This window comes from Myotis lucifugus, unplaced genomic scaffold (assembly GCF_000147115.1).
Source record: "Myotis lucifugus unplaced genomic scaffold, Myoluc2.0 scaffold_22, whole genome shotgun sequence".
In the NCBI taxonomy this organism is placed as follows: domain Eukaryota; kingdom Metazoa; phylum Chordata; class Mammalia; order Chiroptera; family Vespertilionidae; genus Myotis; species Myotis lucifugus.
In genome coordinates this window covers 11161706-11185632 of record NW_005871070.1, presented here as the reverse complement: position 1 = coordinate 11185632, position 23927 = coordinate 11161706, and the positions used below count along the sequence as shown (strand labels likewise).

Sequence of the window (23927 nt, the reverse complement as noted above, 5' to 3'; positions counted from 1 at the left end):
AGTTGTTTGGTTGTCAATCTTTTAATGTACAAACATAAAAAAAAAAGACAAAGCAGAAAGCAGTTTTACATTGAATGAGTAGAGACAATTACATACAGCTACCAACCCCACAGCTGGATATTGAATCACTACAGCGCCTGCTAGATCTTAACTCCAAGGCTGAACTGTTCCACCCTCCTCACAGAAGAATCAGAGCACTAAGCAAGGCCAACATTCCCAGACCTTCACTTCTAAACCAAGAGGTCAGAGCAGATCTAGGGAGGGTTGCACTATTATTACCCAGGAGACAATAAGAATGGCACTGGCGACTTCCCTGACTGCTCGGGACTCTGTCACAGAGTGACTTTAAGAGGCCCCTGTGTATGCAGGTATTTTGGTCTGAATTGTAAGGTTTACAGCAAATACAGGGTGGGTCAAATGGTTCCAGGCCAGGAACAATTGTCACAAATGTCATGTCTTCAGTGAAATAAGGCATATACTGCTGCCCCCAAATACCCTGAGGCAAGGATGGCTGCCTGACCAGTCCATCCACATGAGACTCAAACCTGGGACTTCGCAAAAATCAAATCTGGGTGCTGAGGGTCTCCTAGTGAAAGCCAATGGCCCTACAACAGAATGCTAGAAAGTCTTTTCTTAGTCACCCTTGGTTAAAATGACAGTTCAGGCCCTAGCCGGTTTGGCTCAGTGGGTAGAGCATCGGCCTGCGGACTGAAGGGTCCCGGGTACGATTCCAGTCAAGGGCACATGCCCAGTTGCAGGCTCGATCCCCAGTGGGGGGCGTGCAGGAGGCAACCGATCAATGATTACCTCTCATCATTGATGTTTCTATCTCTCTCTCCCTCTCCCTTCCTATCTGAAATCAATAAAATTTTTTTCAAAAATGACAGTTCAGGTCATTTGGGAAATCAGAGAAATATTAACCACCCCTCCTTTCATGTTTCAGTAGCCAATAGGAATCAGGGCCCTGAAAAGCCACAAACACTTTTTCTTCACGATTATGAGCAATTGCAGCAACTGGCCAAATGTGTTAGTGATAGGAAAGCTGAGAGCGACTCATGTGAGTGGGTCTCACAGCGGGGAATTCATGGCCACAGCAGCACACTGGCTTCATGGCTGCCATGCTGGACAGAGTGCCTGCTCTGCAGCCTGTCTCAGCAGTACCCAGCCATCCACAGGACCAAGAGTGGGAGTGCTACGAACAGTTGAGTCTGTGTCTCACAGATAATGGTATGAAGTGTGGTACGGTTTAAGCAGAGCTTTTGGAGACAACTCCTCCAGATGGTCTATTATTAAAGTCTTAAGAGCTCAGAGCCGAGGATGATTGAGAAATTCAGAAGAATTAAACAAAAAACCCAACAACAAAAAAGGATGGGTAGAAGGTGTCAAAGACATAAGAGCTCTTTGTAGATGCTGACTGGCTCACTTTGTCCCAAGTTCATCATAGAGCTCAAGCGAATTCAACACGAGACAGACACATTAGACCTGAGTCAAGGGCAAAAACTTCTGGTAGTAGCTCTTGGTGACGTCAATCATCAGCTCCTGGGTACATTCTGGAAGCTCCCCCGAGAAGAGTCCTGGGGAAAGAAAGACCGGTCACCATGGGGAGCCCGGAAGGCCTGCAGCTCTGAGTCCCGTTTAAACCCCTAGGGAGCCTTTTCTTTAGTCGAAATACTAGGTTTTCCATCTTTGATGCTAACAGAATACTTCCACTGACCACCTTCTAGATGATAAGAATGTTTACGTGTGAGGAAATAAATAATACTGCTCTCAAAATGGAGAAATCTATTCCAAGTAAAAGAGCTTAGCACATTATTGCATGATCTGAAGTTAAGGCAATCTGACTACATCAGAGGTTGTTCCAGACAAGGACTGGTCCATCCCTTGGATTCTGGTGTGACACCTCCTGGGCAAGTCAGGGTGAGCATTCTTTTTTTTTTTTTTTTTTAAATATATTTTATTGATTTTTTTATAGAGAGGAAGGGAGAGGGATAGAGAGTTAGAAACATCGATCAGCCGCCTCCTGCACATCTCCTACTGGGGATGTGCCCGCAACCAAGGTACATGCCCTTGACTGGAATCGAACCTGGGACCTTTCAGTCCGCAGGCCGACGCTCTATCCACTGAGCCAAACCGGTTTCGGCCAGGGTGAGCATTCTCGAGGTAAGTAACTGCCCTGCTAGTCATACAATGGAATGAATCCAACATGCACCAGACAAAATATGGGTCAGAGTAGGACAGAAATGTGCTATATGTAGGGAGATAAAAGATGGGCCTCAGACTGAAGAATATCCAGGAAAGAGGCACTCTCCTGCACTATGGGTGGAAGTGTAAACTCATATGGCCATTTTGAGGCATAATTTAGGAATAGCTAGCAAAACTTTTAGAAGTTCATACCCTGTGATCTGACAATCCAACTTCAAGTATTTATCCCACAGATAATCTTGCCCAATTGCACAAAATATATAAATGCATCAACGCAGCAGTTTCTAATCATGAAAACCCAGGTACTGTACAACTTCTAATGACACCTTATACAGGGCACAGACTAATTATGCTGTGGTACATTTATATATTCAAAGTGTGGCTCAGTTGGTTGGGAGTCGTCCTATGCACTGAAAGGTTGCTGGTTCAATTTCCAGTCAGGGCACATGCCTGGGTTGTGGGCTCCATCCCTGGTGGGGGACAGGCGGGAGGCAGCCTATCGATGCTTCCCTCTCTCCCTCTCCCGCTAAGTCAATTTAAAAAAAAAAAAGGAATGAGGTGAATCTCTACATACTGACAAGAAAAAATGTCCAAGATGTACTAGAAAGCAACTTTCCACACAGAATAGAGTATGATTCTGTTTATATATGCATAAACAGTTTCATATATTCATATTATATACTCATATACCTATACACTCATATACATACATATATATATTTTTTTTAAGTGCATTGCTAGGAAAACCTCTTAATCTCTTTTAACTTATTAAAGGTCCTTAGAACCAACCTATGGCTGACAGCAGAAGTCAGGGAAGCACTGCTAAATACTTCAAATCCAAAGAAACACTGTGTTTGGAGCTTCTTTTTTTTTTTTAAATATATTTTATTGATTTTTAGAGAGGAAGGGAGAGGGAGAGAGAGATAGAAACATCAATGATGAAAGAGAATCATTGATTGGCTGCCTCCTGTCCGCCCCCCACTGGGGACTGAGCCCACAACCCAGGCATGTGCCCTTGGCCAGAATCGAACCTGGGACCCTTCAGTCCACAGGCTGACGCTTTATCCATTGAGCCAAACCAGCTAGAGCTGTTTGGAGCTTCTGATGAAGGATTCAAGCTGCCTAGGACCTTAGAGGTCACTGTATAAATGAGGAAGCTGAGGCCTAGAGAGGGTGAGTGTTCAAGGTGTAAGAGCTGGTTAGCGAGGAAGCCTTGATGTGCACTTTGAGCCCTATTTAGAGTTTAGTACTTTCTGCATTGTGATAAGATACTTCCCATGTTCGTTTTATGTAGTTTCACAACAAATGCTAACCATCTAAATGCTCTGTTGGCAATCTCCATCTTTAATAAGAGGCAGAGGGTTTCAGGAAAACTGGCACTTGTGTTCGTAACCAGCTATGATGGCTTACACTTGACCTTAGCCAAAAGGCCGAGCAGCAATAAGATGGGCTATTACTTCAATTATTTGCATAATCTGCCTGGCCTGGGGGCCTCTGAGTTTTTGGTTCCTGACCCAGACTCTTTCTGTATGATTTGCCTCTCAATTTGTTCCATGACTCAGTTTCATGGTGTGGAGCCCTCCTTGACTTCTGCCATCAGCCCTAAGTTGGTTTAAGGACCTTCAATAAGTTAAAAGACATTAGGAGATTTCTCTAGCAATGTACTTCCTTTTTTTTTCTTTTTAAGAGAGAGGAAGGGAAGGAGATAGGGTGAGGGAGGGGAGGGGAGGGGAGGGGAGAGGAATAAAATATCAATGTGAGAAAGAAACACTTATCAGTTGCCTCCTGTACACGCCCAGAATGGAGATTGAATCCACAACCTAGGTATGTGTCCTGACTGGGAATCAAACCCACAACCTTTTGGTGTATGGGACAACACTCCAACTAACTGAGCCACCCGGCCAGGGCACAATGCACTTCTCGCCTCAGATGAGATGTTTATCTGACAATCTGACCTAGCACTGGCTGAGATCAATGAGACTTTTTCTCAGTGGAACCCCATGTGGGGAGAATTACTAAAGATGTCTCTTCTTCCTCTGCAAAAGCAGAGACACATGAAATAACAGAATGGCCAATTTCCACCCCAAAGAATCTGGGTGGACGATGTTGTCCATCTTTGAAACTCATATTCAGTTATCTGAGTAATGAGACTGTTTAAACTGGAAAAACAATTAAGCCACCCAGAAGCAGATATCCATCTATGAATCTGTGATGTGCCTGTGTATACGTCATAGAATTTCAATCATGTAAACATGCGTAAGACATAACTGTTGCCCTGGCCAGTTTGACTCAGTGGATAGAGTGTCAGCCTGCAGACTGAAGGGTCCCGGGTTCAATTCCATCAAGGGCACATGTCTGGATTGCGGGCTCAATCCCCAGTGCAGGGCGTGCAGAAGGCAGCCGATCAATGATTCTCTCTCATCATTGATGTTTCTATCTTTCCCTCTTCCTTCCTCTCTGAAATCAATTATATATATATATGAAATGATGGAAATATGAGGTTCCATTTTCCTTTGATTTCGGTGTTTTCCAAGCTTTCTAGGACAAGCATGTATTACTTGTTTCCTCACATGCTATGTAATCAGGAACTCTTAGCTCAAGAGGGGTTTTACCTACGAGCATTCTGTCAGCCAAGGTTGAGAGGGGATACAGTTACTTCTCTCAGCTGTCTAGAGTTGTCACTGGTATTAGACCACGCTGTATGTTCACTTTTCAATTTGGACATTCCTGGGCAGGGCAGGAAGTATAAGTTCAAATCACCAACCAATGTGCGCATCAGGCCGGAGTTAGAATTCTCTGGAGAGACTTCCTTTTCCCATGTAGCCGCCCAGGCCAAGAGAGACATGCCTCTCTCTGCTCCTCCTGTGCTGGTGGCAGACTTGCTCTACATCAACTTTTACTGAGGGAAACCCTTCAAGAGGCCCTCTGCCATGTGTGGATGCAAGGCTCTCTCTCTGCCCCACACAGATTCACACCCTCAGCCACTCCTTTCTGAAGACAGTGTCAACTGAAGCGTGCTCCCAGTGTCCACTCCGTTTCCTCTTTACTTCTGACCCATGAGAATGTCCTTTATCCAACTATGCATTTAAAAGGAAACCTGTCATATTGTAAACAGCATTCTCACGTACTTTGTAGAATAATTTTTAAGTCAGCTAGACTAACATACTGTCAGAGACAGGAAATTGCCTGCGTGGCTTTTGTGAAGAAAATCAACAAGTTTCCATAATCAGTACTGACGGTTACCTGGGCAGCCTGAGAAGACAGTGAATGGTGGGACCACCGTTTCTGGGGGTAGTACTGTGTTGTCAAGAATTTTGCAGCAGTCTTTCAACACACACCGGCGCCCCTGAAATTACAATATTATTAACAGGAAATAGATCAGGAAATAAGAATAAACATGGATGGCTATTTTATATTTTCTTCATCTGTGATATCTTACAATAGCCAGGGATAGTGACAAGAGGCTTGGCCACAATTCCCTGCTTCAGATGGTACCTGACAAGCAAGAGGAGGAGGTAGGAGTGTGAGTGTGAGTGTGAGTGTGAGTGTGGGGGGGGGGAGACACATTTCAGCTGAAGTTATATGCTGGGGACAGTCCAGGTTATCTTAAGCATTACAGACTATATGACATTCAGTCTTCTAAGAGTTCTGTTTAATTTTTTTTTTTAATTTAGTGGACATCTGTTTTGCTTACTCAACCTCTGTTCCCCTTTCCTCTGGTAACAGAACCTGTATTTCTGTTGGGAACTACCCCAATGCCCAGCTCAGCCCATGTGCTTCCATTTCCATCCCACACTCTAAACCCCAAGCTGGCCACAGAGACTGGTCTAGAGCAGCGGTTGCCAACCTGACGGACCTCACGGACCACCAGTGGTCCATGGATCACCGGTTGGCAACCGCTGGTCTAGAGAATTGGCATTTGAGCCAAAAACCAGTCTGATGAATCTCAACATCAGGATTCTGCTGGGAGCACTGGGGGAAAAGCTCTTCTCAACGAAGTTTCCAAAGGATGGGACAGAAACAGGAGCGCTATCTTGTTTCCATGAGGAAAGACCCTGCCCGAGAGGCTCGCACAGAAAAACAGAAAAGTGAAGGAGGCTGATTCTCACTTCTTCACTCGAAGCCCTAGAGCCACTTATGAAGGAAATTAGAATCCACTTCTACACTAATGATCGTATTAGTCCATTCATCTGTTTGAAGGTGTAGGCTGAGCCTTATGTCTGACTTTATCCACGGCCACCAATTTTCCATTGCCATCACCCACGGCATTCTGAGGGTAAGAGAGGACGTCTGGGAGAACCATCTGTTCCATGGGTTAATGGTAAGGAGAGGCTCTGAAAACAGTTTAGAGGTGCACCTCAGGCTACTTGCTATACGTTTTGTTCTGTACCAACTTATGTTTACATCACCAGAGCCTGTAATTCACTGTGTGAATTACTAAAGAATTTTACCAAAGAATATGAAAGATACTTTCATTTAGTTGTGACCAAATTTTCCTCATTATTAAATACCCAAATATACCCAAATTGGATGCATTTCCAGGAATTAACAGATAGACTGCCAAATGAATTTTTTACCTGTAATGCACTTATATTTCTAAGGTCCGAATTTCTTAAGTGTCTACTAAGTTGCCTCTAGCTTTGTGGACAATAGTTTTGGCAATACTTGGCAACATCTTTAGCTCAGAAGCAAGTCATTACTGCAGCTATTCATCCTCCTTGCAAAGTTCTCTTCCATGACTTCCCTGATATTGGCAATTTCAAAAATTCAGCTGGTGACCAGCTCCCTCATAATTTCCAAATGACTCCAAGATGCTATCTTAGCTCCTAATAACTCAGACTAAGCACATGGAGCCCTGAATGAAAGGCAAGAGAACGTGCTATGTAAGGCACGATACATTCACATACAGAGATCTGTGCACAGTGGGTCCTGACAAAGAAGAACAAGGGCCCTGGCTGGTTTGGCTCAGTGGATAGAGAGTCGGCCTGTGGACTAAAGGGTCCCAGGTTCGATTCTGATCAAGGACACATGCGCAGGTATGGACTTGACCCCTAGTAAGGGGCGTTCAGGAGGCAGCTGATTGATGATTCTCTCTCATCATTGATGTTTCTATCTCTCTCTCCCTCTCTCTTACTCTCTGAAATCAATAAAAAATATATATATAGTCCTGACCAGTTTGGCTCAGTGGATAGAGCGTGGGCCTGCGGATTGAAGGGTCCCGGGTTCAATTCCAGTCAAGGGCATGTACCTTGGTTGCAGGCACATCCCCAGTAGGGGGTGTACAGGAGGCAGCTGATCGATGTTTCTCTCTCATCGATGTTTCTAACTCTTTATCCCTCTCCCTTCCTCTCTGTAAAAATCAATAAAATATATTAAGAGAGATGTAACAAAACAAAACAAGAGGAATACGAATCTTCTGTGTACCACCAGTTTTGTCCACGGGTTGAACATTCTGCCCACTCAGAGAAATGATGTTCATTTTGATTTCAGAGCTTTCTGGGTAAAAAGATCAATTAGATATCAGAAAAAAAAAATGTAGGTACTTCTTAGGCATAATGAATTGGCAATAGTGGAGAAGGCTAACATCTAAAACTACTTCTTTTTCTTTCCTGGAGAATTTTCCTGAAGGGGTCAAGAAGTGCATGTTGCTAGCATTAAGCTACCTATATCTCCTGTTGCAAGTTATTCAGCATCTCTGAGCCTTCGTGTCATCTGTGAAATAGGACATAAAACCAACCTGCAGGGATGCTGTCAGGATCACAGTGGTAAATGCACAACTCACAGCACAACAGTGCCTATTAATACTGCCTGTTGGACTTTTCCCGCTGGCATCTGGGCAATTCTGATTAATACCTAAAACTTCACGTGGATGCTATAGGAAGGACCTGTGTGTCAGGAGGCACGCCAGACTCTTTTAAAAGATTCTCACATTACTTGAGAATCTGTAAAGGTTCAGCAAACGAAGACAGTACTACCACTACTGAACAATGACTGTGACGTGACAGTCAATTGATACACTGAAAAGTGACCCACGAAGCAGTGCACCTGACAATGGGACTAGACTTCCCCAGGCCTGGGACTAGCATCTGGCCATGAACCTTTCAAATGTCTGCTGCAGGGCTAAAGGACAGGCTGAAGGACTAAGCTGCTACGCTGAGGTCTTCTTGGCCACAGGACATACCAGGAAACCCAGCTGAGGCTTGGAAAGCCAGCTTCTGTCAACGGGACGTGGGACAGGTTGGATTTCACTATCTCCCCCTTCCTTCCACAGCAGGCCAGGACAAAGACTTCCTGTCTCTAACACTAAGCACTCTGGAGGAGCATATCTGGCAAAACAACCATCTCCCTTGATTCTGAGTAACAAGTCAGGTTGGAATGTTCCTCGCAGCAACGTGCTTCTCCCCTGCACGGTGCCTGTGGCTCCTGGAACGTTAACTGCACAGCTGCTACGAGTTTTCCGATACTCCAGGATCAGAGTCTCATCCAGAGCAGAGAGCCATGGCTGTATTATTAGGAGCAGCCATTTAAAAATATGAAAAAGTATTGGCTTTTCCTAGAATCTGGTCTGAAGTACAAATTTAAAGTGGAGGAAACATTTTCCCTAAACAGTTTGGCTCTGATCATTAACATTCTTATAAATCCTGCCTGAAATCAAGCTCCTCATCTGTGAAATGCCAAGAAACCCGAGTGGGACCAAACAAACTGACGCCAAGTCTCCTGGGACCAGATCCTACGGGTTCTGCTGAGCAAGGTGCTCCCATGCACCCTCAACTACCTGCAGTTCCCCTGAAGTCATGTCCTGTGGTGACTCTGAGCCTTACACATGCCAGCCTCTTAACCGAAATGCCCATCCTCCTCTCGTCTATGAGCCAGTTTTACCTCACCCTTCACTCACCCCTCACCCCACCAGACAGTAAGAGCCCTGAGGTAAGGCAACAGGTAGGACATATAGTAGCATGACCATTCATACCACCTGGATTCAAATCCCAGCTCTACTTAATAGCCTCATCAACCCCGTAGTATCTAAGACCTTCAGTCTTACTGCAAACAGGGGTAACAGCAGCACCTACAACACCCTTGGATGATTGTGAGGAGTAAATGAAAAAATTAAAGGAACGTCTTTAACATCACAGGGAAGAGGTTCAATAAAGATCAGCCATGATCATTAATGCCTAGGAAAAAGCTCCAAATGCAATAACAATGCCAGCGGACCAGAAGCTACTTCTGCCTTATCTGGTCACAGAAGCAGAGGCCACTGATGGGAGGGACAGGAGCCAGAGGGCAGTGAGGCTGCTTAGTCACCAAGTCACCATACTCACAATCACACAGTTCTTGCCAACATGAACGTAAGAGCCAATCTGAGCCGCGTTGACCACACAATCTTCCTCAATAAAAACATGGTCCCCAATATGTAAAGGGAAGAATGCAACCCTATAGGGAAAAAAGACGAACAAAGGTCAAGGTGAGGTATTTCTGGTCAAGGCTTAAAAAAATATAGATCCTAATCTCAAGTTCATCATCTTGTCTTATTAAAACTGTTCCTAGCAAGGAAGGAATCCTCAGGCTAGAGAAATTCTATAATTTCCCCAGTATTTTGTCAGAGATGGCAAATTTAAATTTCAAACTTTATACCACTATACTCTATAAATTTTCCTACTAGCTCAATATCAGAAATATTAGAGCAAGAAAACAGCAAGGCAGAAGGGGCAAGATATTCTAAGCTAAAGGCACTGGCACCAAATAAAAATGAGTGCCCGTGTGCTCATTCCTGCTTCCTTTGAAAATGCTCACAGATCACATTTTTAATAATCTTACATAATAAAGAGCTAATATGCTAATTAGACCGAATAGCCAAACAACCTTCTGGATGAAGCCGGGGCTGCGAGGGCTAAGCCCCTTGCATGAATTTTGTGCATCGGACCTCTAGTCTGCTCTATAATATGCCAGGGACTGACATCAGGTTTGTGGGATATAAATGCTAGCACCCAACAATCTGAAAATGGATATATTCCTTCATTTTGTTGAGTGCCTACTATATGTCAGACTCTATGCTAGGAATGGGGATATAATGGCAAAGATAAACAATGCAACCCTGCCCACAAGGCGCTTACAATAAAGAGAAGAAACAAAATTAAATAAGTGATTATACAGCAAGTAGTTAGTTAGTTACAACTGAGGAAATGCTACAGGGGAAAACTACCATGACATGTGAGAATATAACAAGGAATGGAGGTTTGGTAAAAGTTTAATTGAAAGTGACATATATAAGCCAGGACTTGGACGGGAGTAGGTGTCAGTAGGCTTTCTGAGGGCTCTAACATTGCTCTCATTCTCCAGGTCTCCTACAGTGTCACGGACAGTGGTTCTGTGGTCATATTTACAAGTAATTTCAGTACCTTAGGATGGAAAATATTTGGACTGGAATGAACATAAAGTAGGTGGATGCTCATTGGCTCTTTCCAGCCCTGGGTTCTATTCTGTCAGGAGTATTTTGTCAGAGATGGCAAATATATATATATATATATATATATACACACACACATATATATATATTGGCGCCAGTAAGAGCTTTATATGTATCACGCATGCGCGAGTCAACTTAGCCGTGTGTGTGTGTGTGTGTGTGTGTGTGTGTGTATAATAAACTTGCTTAATTAGACCTGCTTTCTGATGTAGCTAAACTTTTTCCAGCCCAGTGAAGCACCCAATATAAAAAAATATATATATATTTAGAAAGCGATGGCAAATTTAAATACTCTTTAAATTTTCCTGAATTCACATTTTTAGTCTGTACACCTTGTGTGGCAATGAAGTCCCTGATCTCATCATAGTCTACAGCAGTACCATTAGTTCTTTAATCTTAAGTTAAAAATTCCAAATATTCCATTATCAGGTTCTGGGACATGCATACGCGCGGGACAAAATCCCTATCACCTCCTGTTCAGGTACTGTTGCTATTTATACTTTCATATTTCTATATTTCTCACGTGGACCATTCTTATTTACACATCTCTCCACTCACCAACAAACCCTACAATATGCCACACTCTGTGCGAGGAGTTGGGATGACAATGGCAAGGATAAGCAATGCAATGTTCATTCTCAATGCTTTTCTTGGACCATATCTAGCCCAATAATGCTTTTAGCAGAAACTGGAGTCAACACCTCTAGCAGAGTATTGGCCACTACACAAAATCACAAAAGGGTACCTACCACAAGGTTTTCTGGTTTCCCCCAATAGCCTTCTGAGATAATGAGCGAATAATTTCTTGTGAATGTTTTAGAGTAACTCCCTACTCCAATCCCCATATATCATGGAAAGCCTGGAGCCCAACATCATTACGGGAGATGCAGGATTATCCCTGCATGATTCACTCCTAGGTATTAAAGTTAATCTGAGTTAGCTGCTCTCTTCCCTGTTCCCACCTTACTTTGTTCAGACCCATGTGACAGGACTATCACATCACATAGTAGTGATCACATAATAGAAATGTGTTTATGTAAATACTAGTGTCCCGGTGCACGGATTCATGCACATTGAAAGGAAATTAATTAGGAGAAATATTTTAATATTGCTATTCGTCCTTTCTCTATAATAGGAGTGTCAACCAAATTCATGATCAACAATGACAGATCGAAACACACGTGTGCAATTGGCGCCAGTGAGAGCTTTATATGTAGCACACATGCACAAGTCAACTTAGCCATATGTGCGTGTGTGTGTGTGTATATATATATATATAAAATAAACTTGCTTAATTAGACCTGCTTTCTGATGTAGCTAAACTTTTTCCAGCCCAGTGAAGCACCCCAATTTCTCTTTCAGGTAATTGTCAGCAACACAACAGTAAATATCAACCGAAGCAGATTATTATTGTATATCACACAGGGAGAACAAATGGTAAAATATTTAACTGTAGCAGTGTTTGACTCTATTCTGCACAGTGAGAAAACCTGAAGTCATTTTCAAGTTCCACCATTTGTTACTTCTTTTCAGTTGGGTCAGTTTCTAAGCTTTCTAAATCTTCGTTTTCTGGCTAATGAAAAGAAAATAGGATTCCACCAAGTCTCCTAGCTACCTGCTCCAGGACTTCTGTGAGGATTAAATCTCTGAGATGAGGCATGTGAAAATGCGTCACAGACATTTGGTTAAAGTGTAAAATGTTTGCACCTGGCTATAAAGCAAGTCGTGTTCCTGGGCTAAAGAAACTGCAAGGAGGCTAGTTGCTAGGGAGAGGAAGCCGGGCGTTGCTGCATGACATCATTACCCGGTGCCCACAGCGACTGTTTCCGGGCTGGGCTGGGCTGTGGGCCACATTTTGCGCCATGAGGTCTTGGCAGCGTTGGCTGCGATTTGGTGGGGTGTCGCTCCCGGGTGGTGGCAGGGCCTGTGTCCCACTTGGGGGAAGCCGAGTGTTGGTTTGTCAGCACCAGGTCCGAGGTGCCGTGTATTTTTAAATGGCCAGTGCATGTCATGGCAGCTTCTGCATAGAGTGTCTGCCCTCTGGTGATTAGTGCGCACAATAGCTACCGATCAGACGGATGGACACTTAACCTTTTATATATATAGATTTCTACCACTAGGTTTGAAGAACCTTGAGGTAGGCCCTGGCCAGGTAGCTCAGTTGGTTAGAGTATCATCCTGATATGCCAAGGTTATGGGTTCAATCCCTAGTCAGGGCATATACAAGAATCAACCAATGAATACATAACTACATGGAACAACAAATCAATGTTTCTCTCTCTCTCTTCCTCTCTCTTTCTAAACATACAAACACACACACACACACACAACCTTGAGGCAGGAATGCTATTTTATCCATCTTTATATGCCCTGCTTATAACTTAGTGACTGGCATAAGGAAAGTATTCAATAAATGCTTGAAATGTAGATGTCACATGTAGGAACCAGGAGAATAAATTAGCTAAGGAGAAGAGAAACAAAGAGAATACCACCATGTAGGGAGAGTGGCCAGTTTTCCTGCCCTGTCCATGTCCTTTCTTGGACACTCCTTATTTCAACTGTGAGATCAGTGGGCCTGACTGGACCTGCCCTCAGGTCACAGCTATTAGACCAGGGGTGAACACTTAACTCATGCTGAGCCAATCAATTCCCTCTCCCATGAATTTTAAATAAGACCTAAGATCTCTAGTTGGTATCTGCTGGAAGTCTAAATGGAGAAATGATATAAATGAGGGACTGCAGTAGCAAAGTCAGCTCCAGGAGGAAAGGGGAAAGACAACCCGAGAAAGAGGTGAGGGAAAGAAGTGCAGAGAGGACAGATCAATACAAAGTATCATTTTGGAGGCAGAGATACTAGATATACAGAATACTGTCTTGATTCTGGCAAGGTGACTACTTTGGGGTTCTAGTTCCTCATAAGGCTCGGCCCCTTTTTCTACCCTTAGGTTCCATCAAATATGCTGGTGTCTGTTTAATAAGAACCCCCTTTGCTTTTGCCAGATTAAGTGGATTCTGTTTCTGACAACCAACCAACCATCAACTAGACTAGGATGACCACCACCAGAATTCTTACTCAGCATCTCCAACAGCATAGACCCATTCCTTGCATCACAATCAACACATGGAGAACACCACCATTAGCAGCAGCTTGCCCAAGACTGAAACAAGATAATTAAGTTACATACCCTTTGCTGAATTTCTTGAACGGTGGCCTTATGACACTCCGACTTTTCACAACACAATGACGTCCAACTCTTACATTTGCCAGATCCCCTCGGATAATACAGTCATTCATCACAATGGTCTATAAAACAAAGCACACTTAAAAATTATCAACACAGATGAAAACATAACAACAAAAAGAGCAGGTAACAAGACCCTGACTGAGAATTGTGGTGTGATCTACTGCAAGCATGTCAAACTCATGGTGCACGCTGTGTTTAAATAACGAGGTTGGCCACAAGTTTGACGTGCTTGATCTACTGAGTCTAATGTTCTACCTAAAGGTATAACTTGTAAGATTAAGACCTTGTTTGGAGCCTGATTTGAACAAACCAATTGTAAAAAAAATATCTTGAAATACAGGAAAGACTAAACATGGACTGAGGATTAGATGATATCAGGGAATTACTAATTTTTTTTAAACTTGTAAGAGAATTGCCCTCATAACACTGACTGCATGGTTTGCTATTAAAGTTTCATCTCTGTGGCCTTTTTTTGAGCCATGGACAGTGACTTTTATCTGCATTATTATATGCGTGCGTCACAAGGGTAAGTTCAGCCCAATGGGAAATTGAGATATGCCAACGACAGCAATTACAAAAATGTCATGATCAGAAAAGAGGCTTATGTACATAAAGTGTGATGGAGGAACTGAAGAGAATTGCTGAAAGTGAAATTACCAAAGAGAATGATGTTGTGGCCTCCCCCAACCGAGTAGGCTGGCAGGAGCTTGAATTCATTATTGGAGATGAACACAATTCTTTCACAACATCAAAAATTGGTTTTGTTGCCTAGCCAGCGTGGCTCAGTGGTTGAGCATCGACCTATGAACCAGGAGGTCATTCCTGGTCAGGGCACATGCCTGGGTTGCAGGTTCAATCCACTATGGGGGCATGCAGAAAGCAACCAATCAATGATTCTCTCCCATCATTGATGTTTCTATCCCTCTCTCCCTCTCCCTTCCTCTCCGAAATAAATTTTAAAATATATTTTAAAATATTGGTTCCCTTATTGATGTCAATCAAACCAAGGACCCAAAAGATTTAAGAGTATTATCTTGACTGGGACCTAAAGTGTTTGGTCTTCAGTCTTATTGTATTACACTTCAAGATTAGAATGAATATTGGTGTGGAAACAAGGGTGGTAAGAGTAGCAGTTTTTAATTACCATTATGAGGAAATTTTTGTGTAGATCAGGCCAATATTTTTTATAAACTATAAGTGATTGTCTTTTTTATTTAAAAAATATTTTTATTGATTTGAGAGAGAAAGGGATAGAGATAGAAACATCAATGATGAGAGAGAATCATTGATCAGCTGCCCCTGCACGCCCCCTACTGGGGATCAAGCCCACAACCTGGGCATGTGCTCTGAATGGGAATCAAACTATGATCTCCTGGTTCATAGGTTGACGCTCAACCACTGAGCCACGCCAGTTGGGCAATAAGTGATTGTCTTTAATAAATACATAACAAAATGCAATTTTTATTGTTTTATAAATATCTGAATGTGTGCAAAAAACCTCACAACTGCTTGTAGCTGAAGATGTTCCCCTTATATCACAAGCTTTCCTCAGAACAGCCTTTGACTAGGCCTCCCTGAATGAACAAACATTTATTGGGAACACCTGGAGTAGACCTAGTTTATTCACCTCCTTGGATTTACTCAGATCCACCTGCCCCCACGCCATGGCGGCTTGCTCAACAAGAGTTCTGGCGGCTCCTGACTTTGCCTTATCTGGTAGCACAACTACCTCCAACTTCATGCTCCCAGAGGGGGACTCATTGTGGTTCTGGTAGCTCTCCCAATGTCTGGACTCAGATTAAATGCTACTCTGCAGGCTTCCCCAGAGATTGCCCAGAGGGGTTGAATAACACAACCCAGGAATTTGGGGGAACTAATGCCCCATACTTGGTAAAGAGTAGGTATTCTTGAAATGTCTGTTGAATAAATGAATGAATGGGGTAAAAAAAAAAGTGTATATGGCTGGGATTGCAGCTGGAAAAGTAAACAAGGCACCAGATCATGAGGAATTACATATGCTGAGCATAGAAGCTTGGACTTTTTTCCTAGAGGATATAAGGAATCAATGAAGATACTAGCCGACGATTGGAACAAGTGAATGTTCATTTTAGAAATATTACTCTTGAAGAAGTCTAGAATCTGAATGGAGGAGGGAGAACTTTTCACTGTAGGGAAAATAACCCTTAGATGACTACAGTGGATGAAGGTAAAAAGAGATAATGAGTCTTATCTCAAGTTAATAGCTGGGCTGAGGAAAAGCAATAAACTAGAAGTACAGGAATTTGACCAAGCCTCTAGATCCCTGGTCGGCAAACTGCAGCTCTCGAGTCACATGCGGCTCTTTGGCCCCTTGAGTGTGGCTCTTCCTAAGCCTTAGGAGTACCCTAATTAAGTTAATAACAATGTACCTACCTATATAGTTTAAGTTTAAAAAATTTGGCTCTCAAAAGAAATTTCAATCATTGTACTGTTGATATTTGGCTCTGTTGACTAATGAGTTTGCCGACCACTGCTCTAGATCTAACTACCAATTTACAGGGAGGAGGGGGCAATGTAAATACAATCAGTCAAATTCAGAAAATTGAAAATTCTACAGAAGAGTGATCCAATTTCCTCAATATAAGATGGCATGGGGAGCCCTGGCAGGTGTTGCTCCCTGGTTAGAGCGTCAGCCCCCATACCGAAGAGTCACAGGTTCAATTCCTGGTCAAGGGCACATACCTAGGTTGCAGGTTCCATCCCTAGCCCAGTTGGGGTGCATTTGGGAAGGCAACCAATTAATGTGTCTCTCTCACATCGATATTTCTCTTTTTCTTTCTCTCTTTCTCTCTCTCTCTACCTCTCCCTCTCTCTCCCTCCCTTCTGCTCTCTCTAAAAATCAATGGAAAAAAATATCCTCAGGTGAGGGGGGGGGGAATGGCATGGGGAAAAGAAGGGGGTGGAGAAAAAGAACTGTGACAAATTAGAAACTTAAGAGACATAGTAACCAAACACAGTGTGTACTTGACCTTGTTTGGATCCTGTTTTAAAGAAACCAAATGTAAAAAGACATCTTGAGATATTAGAAAGACTGACCGTGGATTGAGGATTAGATATTAGGAAATTACTGTGTTTTTGAAAAAAATTATAAGAAGAATACTCTACTATTTAAAGTCTTTAAATATTAGTGATACATATTCAAAGTATTTATGGGTGAAATAATATGATGCCTTAAAATACTCCAGGTCGGCTCCCCATCCCAGTCAAAATATGTTTGGGAAATGATAATGTCAGAATATTGCTAATTGTAGAAGCTGGTGAATTTATTATATGGTCTCTCTACTTTTGTTTGTCTTAAAAGTTCCATAATAGCCCTAACCGGTTTGGCTCAGTGGATAGAGCGTCAGCCTGCAGACTGAAGGGTCCCAGGTTCGATTCTGGTCAAGGGCATGTACCTTGGTTGCGGGCACATCCCCAGTAGGGGGTGTGCAGGAGGCAGCTGATCGATGTTTCTCTCTATCCCTCTCCCTTCCAATCAATAAAATATATAAAACAAATATATATATATATATATATATATATATATATATATATATATATATAAAAGAGTGCAACTGAAGAAGAGAAGTGATTCAAAATAGAGGCAACAGTGTGTTAAAATGAAAGGAGGTGCCTGTAAGACCCTGACAGGGAAGAAATGGTACTGAAGCAGAGTTCACTGCACTCAACAAGGGAAAAGGCAGAGGTGGAAGTTGGAGGCCCGGATAGCACCTGGAAACCTGTTTTGTGTCGCCCAGACAACATTTTTTATCATTTAAATTAACTGCTATTATTTGAAAAGTGGGACATTTTGCATTTTTAAAAATCCAGATTTCTAGTGTCTTTTGGGAAAATCAGAAGCTCTGGAAATATACGCATATTTTCTCACTTGAAACAATCAGCTTGGGTTTAACTAGGACATGTATTGTCCCAAGTCACCAGGCCCCACAACACTATTGTTTACACCCAGTCTGTGTGTGTGTGTGTGTGTGTGTGTGTGTGTATTGATTTATTTCAGAGAGGAAGGAAGAGGGAGAGATAGAATCATCAATGATGAGAGAGAATCATTGATCGGCTGCCTCCTGCACACCCCGACCAGGGATGGAGCCTGCAACTTAAGCTTGTGCCCTGACGGGAATTGAACCATGACCTCCTGGTTCATAAGTCAATGCTCAACCACTGAGCCGGCTACACCCAGTCTTTTTACTCATTTTATCCCTGTCTACTCCTGCAGGCGCTGTGACACCTGATATAAAGGCTCAGAAAAACAGAAGTGTCAAAGTTCGCAAAGGGACAAGAGCTAGAAACATACATGGATTGTTCATAATAGCAAAATTTGAAACAAAATAACTAGTTATCCATCAACAGGTGAGGGGAATAAATAAAATTGTACACAGCAGTGAAAATGCACAAACCACATGAATCTTAGAAACAACAGTGTCATATTAAATGTTTTCTATTGTCATTATTATAATTATATGTTAAAAAGTCACAGAAAACCAAGTAATGCTAAACGATTTATATAGGTGTCCCAAAAAAATGTATACACATTTTAACAGCTGATTCTATTACATATTGAAAATAAAATGTATTTTAATAAATACTACCTTTGTAATTATTCAAAATGTGTATACATTTTTTGGGACACCCTGTATTACTTAGGGATACATACCTTTGTGGTAAAACATTTTTTTTAAATAAAGAATTTAGCCCGGCTGGTGTGACTCAGTGGTTGAGCACCGAACTATGCATTAAGAGGTTGCTGATTCAATTCCCCGTCAGGGTACATGCCCAAGTTACGGCTCGATCTCCGGTGGGGAGCATACAGGAGGCAGCTGATTGATGTTTCTCTCTCATCGATGTTTCTATTTTTCTCTCTCTCTCCCTCTCCTTTCCTCTCTCTGTAAAATCATTAAAAACATATTTAAAAAATAAACAAATAAATAAAATAAAGAATTTATGTAAGACAAAGTTCAGGATAGTAATTTCCTCTTGGAAGGAGATAGAAGAAAGGAATGGGAGAGGAACACAAAGGTAGCACTGTATTATATGTTACAGTTCTGCATTTGGATGGTGGGTTCCTGGTATTGATTTAATTTTTATACTTTATAACAATATATTACATATTACTCTTCTGTGTGTACCAAATAGTGCCAAATAAAACATCTTTCTAAAAAGAAACAGATGGGCCAAAACAACCAAAACAATCTTGAAAAAGGACAAAGTTGGAGGACTCATACTTTCTGATTACAAAATTACTGAAAAGCCACAACAACCAAAACAGTATGGTATTGACATAGAACACACATATCAACCAATGGAGCAAAACTGAGAGTCCACAAAGAAACCATGCATCTATGGCCAACTGATTTTCTAACATGATGCCAAGACCAAAATGGCACTCAGACAACCGAATTTCCACATTCCAAAGGAATGAATTAGGACCCCCTATATCAAAAATTAATTCAAAATGCATCAATGAGCCCTAGCTCATTTTTCTCAGTGATTACAGTGTTGTCCCTTGGACTGAAAGGTCCCAGGTTCAATTCTTGTGAAGGGCACGTACCTCGGTTGCAGGCTTCATCCCCAGCCCCAATAGGAGCAAGAGAGAGGCAACCAATAGATGTCTCTCTCTCACATCAATGTCTCTCTGTCTCTCCCCCTCCCTTCCACTCTCTTTAAAAATTAATGGAAGAAATATTCTAGGGTGAGAATTAACAACAAAACAAACCAAAAAAAAAAATGCATCAACAACCTAAACACAAGTGCTAAAACCAAAAAACTATTAGAAAAAAATATAAGAGTAAATCTTGTGATTTGGGTATGGGATTCTTAGATATGATAGCAAAATCTTTAGCAACGAAAGAAAAAAAATAGATAAATTGGACTTCATCATAATTAAAAACTTTTGTGCATCAAAGAGCATCATCAAGAAAGTGAAAAGAGCCCTGGCCAATGTGGCTCAGTTGGTTGGGCGTCGTCCTGCGCACCAGGAGGTTGCTGGTTCAATTCTCAGTGAAGGGCACTTGCCCAGGTTGTGGGTTCAATCTCCAATAGGCAGCTGATCAATATTGTACTCTCACATCGATATTTCTCTCTCCCTTTTCCTTCCTCTCTCTCTAAAAATCAATACACTGCAAAAAAGAAAGTGAAAAGATAATCTCAGAATGGTAGGATTTATTTGCAATCATATATCTGATAAAGACTTAATATGCAGAATATATAATGAACTCCTATAACCCAACAACAAAAAGACAACACAATTTTTAAATGGGCAAAGTATTTTTTTTTAATATATTTTATTCATTTTTTACAGAGAGGAAGGGAGAGAGATAGTCAGAAAGATCGATGAGAGAGAAACATTGATCAGCTGCCTCCCGCACATCTCCCACTGGGGATGTGCCCGCAACCCAGGTACATGCCCTTGACCGGAATCGAACCTGGGACCTTTCAGTCCGCAGCCCGACGCTCTATCCACTGAGCCAGACCGGTTTCGGCAATGGGCAAAGTATTGAATAAATATTTCCCAAAGAAGATATAAAAATGGCCAATAAGCACATTAAAAAATGTTCATCATTAGTTATTAGGGAAATGCAAATCAAGAACTACAATGAGATACCATTCATACCCACATCCAAATAACGAAAAATTACAAGTGTTAGTGAAGATGTGAAGAAACTGGTACTCTATTGCATTGTGGTGGAAACGTAATATGGGTCAGCCCTTTTGGAAAATAGTTACAAAGTCACAAAACTAAACACAGAATTACCACATGGCCCAGCCAGTGTGGCTCAGAGGTTGAGCGTCAACCCAGGAACCAAGAGGTTATCAGTTTTTGTTTTAAATATATTTTTATTGATTTCAGAGAGGAAGGGAGAGGGAGAGAGAGATATAAACATCAATGATGAGAGAATCATTGATTGGCTGCCTCCTGCACGCCCCCTACTGTGGGGATCCAGCCTGCAACTCAGGCATGTGCTCTTGACTGGAATCAAACCCAGGACCCTTCAGTCCACAGGCCAATGCTCTAACCCAGGGGTCCTCAAACTACGGCCCGCGGGCCACATGCAAATACAAATATTGTATTTGTTCCCGTTTTGTTTTTTTACTTCAAAATAAGATATGTGCAGTGTGCATAGGAATTTGTTCATAGTTTTTTTAAAAACTATAGTCCGGCCCTCCAACAGTCTGAGGGACAGTGAACTGGCCCCCTGTTTAAAAAGTTTGAGGACCCCCCTGCTCTAACCACTGAGCAAAACCAGCTAGGGCGGGTCACCTGTTTGATTCCTGGTCAGGGCACATGCCCAGGTTGTGGGCTCAATCCCCAGTAGAGGTGTGTACAGAAGGCAGCCGATCAATGATGTTTCTCTTTCATCGATGTTTCTATCTCTCTATCCTACTCCCTTCCTCTCAAATAAGTAAGTAAGTAAATAAATAAATAAATAGTTTATCTTTAAAAAAAGAATTACCACATGACCCAGCAATCTGATTCCTAGATATATACCCAAAAAAACTGAGAACAGCTACTAGGGATTGAGCCCGAAACCCAGGCACGTGCCCTGACTGGGAATGGAACCATGACTTCCTGGTTCATAAGTCGATGTTCAATCACTGAGCTACGGGGGCTGAGCACAGAAAATGTTTTATAATTAGCTGAAGGATTTCCAAATGAGTCAGATGAAGTTAACGGAATTTCCTATTTCTGTGCTAACCAGTGTGTCTATAATTACTAATTATATCTATTTACTGAACTATATTTCCTTTCCATTAAATCTCAAATGGATATGATGCACTAATGGACATACAAATTTTATCTTTACTAAAAATATTTGTGATCTCTTGATTACAGTTAGACTATTTTCCCTCTGGAGGTTAGAGGTGTAACATTTCAAGGAATATTTAGTATTCCAGATGGCAGGAGACACAGACTTCAATGTTTATTAATCTCAAATACATCTTGATATTTTCTATGGTTCTTAAATGTTCTAATATTATCTTCAAGTTTATTTTAAAAAATTTTTAATCCTCCCCCGAAGATATTTTTCCATTAATTTTTAGAGGGAGTAAAAAACAGAGGGAAAGACAGGGCCCAGGTGAGGGAGGAACCTGTAACCAAGGTACGTGCCCTTGACCAGATCAAACCCAGGACCCTTCCACTGAGCCAAATTGGCTAGGGCTATCTGCAAGTTTATGTTTATCTCTCTGCCATTTTGATTTATTCAGACTGAAGATTTTGAGCCTTTCATATTCCATTTACAAACTGGTCTCAAATTGTACTATTTTTCCAAGTGTTTCAGTTAGGACTGAATCAATAATTATTATCAAACATAAACATATTAGTATTACTTTAGTTTCTGCACTAAAACATTTTGTTACATATTTATGTTTTGTGTGCAGTATTTCAATCTTGGGTAATAATTTTAATTGTGGGTGCCATTGTATCATGTTCCTGGCATAAAAGGAAAAAGGCTTTCTGTTGTCTCCTTTTATTGAACCTCTCTTGTATTTAATAAATCCAATCTGGAGAATTAAAAGAGAATTTTTAAATATACAGCAATAAATGGGAAATGTGGCAACATTTTATCTGCTCTGCTGATGTAATAATTTGTGAAAAGAAAGCAAAGGTATTCATCCAGGGGGTGGCTTTGTCCCTTACCTTGCCATTGAGAACAATGTTCTGACTTCCGCACAACACCGACTGGCGACTAACTTTGTTCCCAGAGGCCTGAAAGGAAACAGCAGGGAATGAGGGGGGGCAAGCTGCGTGGGTTTTGAGCTAGAGGTTTCCGTCAAAGAAGTTCATACTGGAGAGAAAGACTTGAAATAGGGAGTAGTCTACAAGGAATGAGTCCAGAATTTCAATGAAGCAAGGGTGGACTCGGAAACGAGGGACTGGAAGAACAGATGCAGAAATTCAATGTGGGAGGTCTGTCTATATAGCCTAGTGCAGCGGTTCTCAACCTGTGGGTCGCGACCCCTTTTGGGGTCGAACGACCCTTTCACAGGGGTCGCCTAAGACCATCGGAAAACACATATATAATTACATATTGTTTTTGTGATTAATCACTATGCTTTAATTATGTTCAATTTGTAACAATGAAAATACATCCTGCATATCATATATTTACATTACGATTCATAACAGTAGCAAAATTACAGTTACGAAGTAGCAACGAAAATAATTTTATGGTTGGGCGTCACCACAACATGAGTCACGGCACTAGGAAGGTTGAGAACCACTGGCCTAGTGGCACCAGAGACGTGGATTCAAGCCCCAATTCAAGCCCCAATTCTAAAGCCCTAACCCCAGGGTAATGACTTCACCAGTATCATAGAGTTGGGAGATTCAATGAAAAACAAAATAATAGTAGTAACGTTGATTGAGCCACTTACACACATCATATATTGACTATAAAGAGCTTAACAGTCTTTAGCACATAGTAATCAATTATGACAGGTTCGTTTTTAAAAGCCCGAAGTCTGGAGCTGTAATTAATATTAGGATGGACGAGACCTGCCCTGCTTTCTATAAAGCATTTTGTCTCTACGAGGAAACCGGAATTCAATGAAAAAGCCTAAACCGTCCATTTACGGAATAAAGAAGGCCAGACCTATACACGACACAGGGACCGGGGTGGGGCAGGGAGAAGAGGGGGCACCGGCCGTAAAGGGACCCCGGCCTGGAGAGGGACGCGCCGAAGTGCGGACACCGCGCACCGTCTCGATGTACTCGGACTTGTTGTAGAGCAGCTCGCCCAACTCCATGGCCACCAAGTCCTCCCAGCAGCTCGGGCTCCAGCCAAAGCCTGTCAGCCGCTCAGTCCGCCGGGATGCCGGGGATGCCGGAACTTCCGGCGAGCGCTGCACTTCCGCTCCCAGGCTGCCTCGGGTCTCGTCCCCAGCTCCGCCCCCGCGAGGCGGCCCGGCCCGGCGCTCAGCAGTCCCGGCTGCGCGTGCGCGACCCAGCACGGGACTCCATTGGCCGGGTTGACGGCGCG

General features: G+C 42.3%; 1 protein-coding gene across 2 annotated transcripts; it reads right to left on the bottom strand.

The window, feature by feature from the left end:
- DCTN5 (dynactin subunit 5) lies at positions 1-23801 on the bottom strand. Of its 2 annotated transcripts, XM_006085870.3 has the most exons (6): positions 23647-23801; positions 22586-22654; positions 13852-13970; positions 9522-9633; positions 5446-5548; positions 1-1574 (listed from the first exon to the last, which is right to left on the bottom strand). In XM_006085870.3, the coding sequence occupies exons 1-6, from the start codon at positions 23692-23694 to the stop codon at positions 1477-1479; spliced, it is 549 nt and encodes a 182-aa protein (XP_006085932.1). In that variant the 5' UTR covers positions 23695-23801; the 3' UTR covers positions 1-1476. The 2 variants fall into 2 exon arrangements, with proteins under 2 accessions (XP_006085932.1, XP_023607334.1); XM_023751566.1 differs by lacking the exons at positions 22586-22654; positions 23647-23801 and adding an exon at positions 19496-19550.
- Positions 23802-23927: the final 126 nt, after the last annotated feature.